General features: G+C 25.4%; 1 protein-coding gene across 1 annotated transcript; it reads left to right on the forward strand.

Annotated features, from left to right (window-relative positions):
• The first annotated feature begins 2026 nt into the window (after positions 1-2026).
• LOC113559680 (uncharacterized protein PFB0145c-like) lies at positions 2027-5175 on the forward strand. The gene is made up of 7 exons (XM_026965429.1): positions 2027-2160; positions 2297-2600; positions 2658-2839; positions 2899-3035; positions 3209-3435; positions 3967-4493; positions 5130-5175. Exons 1-7 carry the CDS (start codon positions 2027-2029, stop codon positions 5173-5175), a joined length of 1557 nt encoding a protein of 518 aa, XP_026821230.1.
• The last annotated feature ends 825 nt before the right edge of the window (positions 5176-6000 follow it).

Genomic DNA, 6000 nt, shown 5'->3' on the forward strand with positions numbered 1-6000 from the left:
ATTAGTTAAAAATTAAAATAAAGGTTTTAAAAATAATTTTCAAAGTGTTTAAAACAATACAGTTTTTAATACTATCTGGTCTTCCTCCTTGTAATATATCATTGTTAATATATATTATATATTATATTATGTACTAAAAGTACATCTTTTAAAGCATGTTAAGATTGTAAATATTACATTATTTTATTAAATAAAAAAATTAATTCATGTTTAAAACATAACAAACATGAATTTATTTATTGACGATCAGGTTAGAAAAAACCCGTTTGGTTATCACTGGAACTAAACTTATTCGTTTTTGCAACGAGTTGTTTCATTTTATGGACACCATAATAAAAATAAGGACGTTTTCGCAGGGGATAAAAATTTACTTCATTATCCGGCAACAAGAAACATGGCAACCCTGCATGGCCGCAGGCGCAGTATATGCGCTATTGTCGAACGGTTAAGTATGGAAAATCGATCGATACAACAGTGAAATTCTAACATCTATACAGGGTGATTCTTTTATCATTAAACACTTATTATTTAAAAAAATCTTGACTTTTCAATTTTTTTTTTTTAAGATATTACATTTTATACTTTTCAAAATCTATATTACATTTTTATTTTTTTCACCTTTATATTTAATAATGAAATCACTATAAACTTTTAATTTTCAAATGACAATCTATATTTAAAATGTCATAAAATAGTAGGGGAGTAGGGCTATTTTTTTTATGAATTTTAACATTAAAATTATTATTTTTCATTTAGCCGTTAGTGATCGAGTTATAGCTCAAAGTTGAGTGGTTTGAGGTTTTTAGGTGTTTGTTCTACATGTAATTACGGTTATGGGGCTTAGGTAACTACAGGTACAAAGTTCATCACTACATCAATAGTTGATGAGTTTATTTTATATTATGATTATAAAAAAGTGTTAAAAAAACCGAAAACCACCCACTTTGAAAAACTCAAATCTCGCTAAAAAATTAACGAAAAATAATAATTTGAACGTTCAAATTCATAAAAAAAATAGCTTTATTAATTTAGTTCTAATAGGTTTCACTATTAAATTAAAGGGTGAAAAAAGTAAAAATTGCATATAGTTTGAGAAAAGCTCGAGACAGAATATTTTTTGAAAAAAAAATGAGAAAAAGTTAATACTTGACGAAACAATGAGTTATATAGTTAGTTATATTATATCACTATATCAGTTACATTTTATTCATTATTAATTATAAATTATAATAATTTATTTGATAATAAAAAAAAAATTATAACCATTTCAACATAATTTCCCTATCTTTATTTAAGATGCTTTTTTAATTTTTTTTTTATAAATATGTACGCATTTCTTAGAATTATTTTTGAACATAAATCCGTGCCCTTGTATTAATGGGGAAATTATTTATCATTATACGGCTACTATTGTTGACTAGTCTGCGTACGTCGTACATGAGTAGTTACGCGTATATCTAACTCATTATTTACGTTTCGTAATTCACATTGAGTATTTATTTATCATTTGATATTTCGGTGAACATACTATATGGGCTATAATGCTGTAATAAGTTGGTTAAGTGCGCGTCAGATTCGTTTACCTTGTAGTAGGGGTAAATATGGTAAAGTACTGCCCATTTTAATTAAGGTACATTGCATAAAATGAGTTACATCCAAACCGAGTAAAATCGTAGTAGTTAATAAAATAATAAATAGATAACATAAATTAAGTACTTATCGGATTATAAAATTATAAGAGTATTCTTGATCAATAATATTCTCGACGAAATAATAAAGATGCGCCGAAACTAGCAAGTAAATCAAATATAATTTAAATAATTTAATTATCTGGCTTACAATTGTATTAACTAAATAAAATATAATATAGCCATGCGAATAGTGCCTATCAACTAATATATATATATATATATATACATCGTATATAATTTATGTCTCAAAATAACTGTTATTTTAATAAATAATTTTATTCAGTAAATATTTAATCTATTTAATATAATATAAACCACTATATTTTAAATCGATTATGTATTCAAATTTCATCAAAAAAGAAAACACAAGTGAAATAATTCAAGCCAATTTATTGAAGTATACATTTCTTGCAAAACGACAAGAATTACATAAAAATGTAGTGCCCATGAAATACCGTAACAACAATAAGTAAAAATATATTTATACTATGGTTAAAATGTATGCATTACAGAACAATGTGTTAACAATGACTATAGTTATTACTGTTATTAGTTATAATGACTAAATTCTAGTATTACCTAAACTAGATTCTTTCTGTACATAGACTAGCAACTTTACTACTAGAAAATGAACAGGCTAACCTTTTGACAAACTTAAACATTGCATTAACTAAGTCTAAAATGAAACAAGATAAAAAAAACCGGAAAGATATTAATAAACTATTCACTAAAAAAACACAAGCATACCAAAATCTTCGAATGTTCAATGAATACATAGATATTTTGAACGAAGAAATTCATCTTAACAAAATTAAAAATGCAGAAAAACACGAAAGTTCAAAAAAACATAAATCGAAAATGTACAATGAACCGAAAATTAATTGTGACCTGAACAATGTATTATTTAGAGTAAGTGAAAACAAAACTTATCAAAACAAATCAATCAACATAATAAAATTGATTTAGTATACCCATATATACAACAGTAAAGTTAAAGAACAAAAAGAGTTAAAGCATACATTAAATGGATTACTTCAACAACTGGGGAAAAAAAAAGAAAAATATGATTCGATAATGTATCAACTAAATAAAGCAGCTAAGCTTTTAAAACGTATTGGTGAAAATGCAATAAAATCTAACAAGGATAGGTTTGTATTACCCAAATATACTTTAGTGTGAGGATGTATGTTTTTGTAATTTCATTTAGAGAGCAAGCGCATAGAAATTTAGTAGCATTTCAAGAAGCCAGTAGGATGGAAAAAAAACAACAAGAATTGAGAATGTATTTGACAGAATATAAATTCAAAAACGACCTCGAAAGTTCCGAATTTCTTCAAAGAAAACGTAAGCGCTTTAAAATTATTGAAATCTAAACTTAAATATTGTTGTCTACGGTTAATTATTATTTATTGTATATATACTATATAATTGTTAACTACAATAAAATATAAACATTTTACATTTAATTAATAAGTTATTGATTCTATCATTAAATTATTTTTAATTAATTTGTTTAGATGGCGTACGCCATAATAGCCATATTATTTACAATAGTAAAAAAGATATTGAGCAAAACAAAATACAAAATAAAAACGATAACGATAATGAAGAACTCATAATATTAATGAAACATTTGGTTCACATGAGTGGAGATACTGATTTAAAAATGATTGTACAAAATGTAATAAGAATCAATTCTAATAAAGAGAGTTTATTTCGTTATTTAATGTTTCTAGAACAACAAGTAAGCAAAATTGTTATATAATTGTGATTTCGTGAATTTTATGTAATTAAGTGTCTTTGAAATCCTCGTGTTGATATTTTTCTATTATCTTGGTATAATTAGCAATAGTAAATCAATTGTATTAAATCTACAAGATAAATTAAAGAATAGTTTGAATTATTTTTTTTTAAATTGTGAAAATGGAAATAATATTTTTTATCATAAAATTATTATCTATTTTTGAACAAATGGTTGTATGACTGGGGGGTCCCGGGGTCCGGACTTAATCTATGTGATATAAATACCGATTTTTATACATTTTAAATTTGTAATTACCTATTTGAATGAAAATTTGCCTAAAAAAGTAAAAAATAACTATTTTTAATGAAATTAAATAATTAAAAACTTATTACTTGTAATATGAATAAAATTTATGAAAGTACTTCTTTAGATTATTTTCAATACATGTTATATTTATGCTTTTAATATTAAATATAACTAATAAATTAATTATTGTATTGATTAATTTAGTTAATTGTTTTTAATAAACAGTGTTTAGAATTGGAGAGTTCTATAAACCGTGATCAAAATATTGCTATTGATAGGAAAATATTAAATGATAATAGAATTAGAAATAACGAATGCATAGTAAAACAGTATTTTGAAACAATCCAAACAAATGGTCGAATTTTAACATCGGCACAAGAATTGACGGATTACATGAAAACAATGTACGAAGAGTTATGCGATAAGATCTACACGTATATATGTCGACCTTTAAAAATTAAAATAAATGAGCCATTAAACGAAGAAAATATTTTGGAATATATGACAGAAATAGAAAATAAATCATTTGAACTTTTATATAAAATAAACTGCATTGAAAACAGTTGTATAACGGGACAAACCGAAGATCCGATGACATCCGATGGAGAATCAACACAAAATCTAATTATTAAAGATTATAATGGCATAGAAGTAAAAATGCATCAAATTCTACAAATGGAAGAAATCCATTCAACACATGATTTGGCTGATAATGGTCTTAATAATTCACAGACGTTAACTACATGCCAAGAGTAACTATTTACTAAACTGGACTTGCCTAGTGGTCTACTGGCCCAAAGGATAGCCGGCCGCATTTTTTGTTTGGATCTTTTCCTGTGCCTGGTAGTCTTCACAAATATCTAGAATATGTTTTATTAGTATTATACATATTTATATATAATACTATTTACATTTTAATTCACCTCTTTGGCGATAAGGTTAAAAGGAAAATAGAACTATATAGTTAATTAGATTAGGTAATTGGACCTCCTTTCATTTATTTCTGATCAGGGTTAATGCCAGACGAAGGCTGCCATTGTATCAAGCTATCAGGGATAATAAACTAAACCCTACTCAGTCCATTCTAATTAATATATTAAAAAAATTCCAATGTTTTTATACAATAATATGATATTAATATTTATTACTTACTATATTATAATAATACCTTTGACGAATCTTATGAATTGTAATTACAACGAATATGTTAGTGACAAAAATAAGATAATATCATATGCACGATCTTAGAGGAATTCATTATCTACTTATTACTATCAATTTGTCAGATAGTTTGGTAATTGAATTCAATTGTTAAGACTAACCGAAGCCTCAGATAAAGATCCAACAAATGTGTTAGGTAAAACATTAACAATGAAATATTTATTTAGGAAGCAAGCTGGAATCGTACGAATGAAGTCAATGCTGAACATATAAATAAGTGATAGAATACAAGAAAAATTGAAAAATAAACATCCATGAGAATATAATTATTGCGAATGAATGTGCTGCTAAAATAGGTAGGTACCTAAATGAAAATTATGAAAAATTGTCAAAATTTAAATCCTACAGAAATATAAACTATTTAGATTTTTTTATATCGACATACATAATATTATTGCTGAACAATATTATAAAGATTAAACTAAAATTATACATTTAGTTCAATTTTAATTATCAGACTGTATGTGCTAATATAACGAAGGGTGAAAAGAAAATAATAAGTATTGAACAAATTGTACCTACCTATTGGTCTATTGATTAGTAAAACCAATTGAACAGTAGCTAAGTAGAAATTACAAGTACATTAATATTTAATATATTTAAAAACAATATTTATATAGTAGTTAAATTAGGGGGACGCGGGGGGACGGAGTCACACTTCTATTTAAAAAATATTTTAGCGTACCCCTTCTAATTCCTTTTAATGGGACGCTGAGGACGAGCCTAACATGACATAGATCATTCATATAAACATTTATGGGCATATTTAAATTTATAATACAAAAAGCAATTATTATTATATGTACTATAAAATATTTTTGTTTTTAATTTTTAAATAAAAAGGAATATTTATTTATTGCTATAGTTTTGTAAAAATAAATGTCATTGCAGCTAGGGGGGAGGGGACATATGCTATCACTTAACAATAAGACATTAAAACGTTCGGGGACGCACATATTTTTTATAATTTTGCATCCACCTTCTATTTTTTTCCAATTCAAGCACTGTATTTATATATTATAATATCATTGATTATAA

Source organism: Rhopalosiphum maidis, chromosome 3 (assembly GCF_003676215.2).
Source record: "Rhopalosiphum maidis isolate BTI-1 chromosome 3, ASM367621v3, whole genome shotgun sequence".
Lineage (NCBI taxonomy): Eukaryota > Metazoa > Arthropoda > Insecta > Hemiptera > Aphididae > Rhopalosiphum > Rhopalosiphum maidis.

Coding starts and splice junctions, on each gene's coding strand:
- LOC113559680 (XM_026965429.1), top strand. CDS start 2,027: ATGTATTCAAATTTCATCAAAAAAGAAAACACAAGTGAAATAATTCAA. Junction 3,036..3,208: donor CGAATTTCTTCAAAGAAAAC/GTAAGCGCTTTA, acceptor TAATTTGTTTAG/ATGGCGTACGCCATAATAGC. Junction 3,436..3,966: donor TAATGTTTCTAGAACAACAA/GTAAGCAAAATT, acceptor TTTAATAAACAG/TGTTTAGAATTGGAGAGTTC.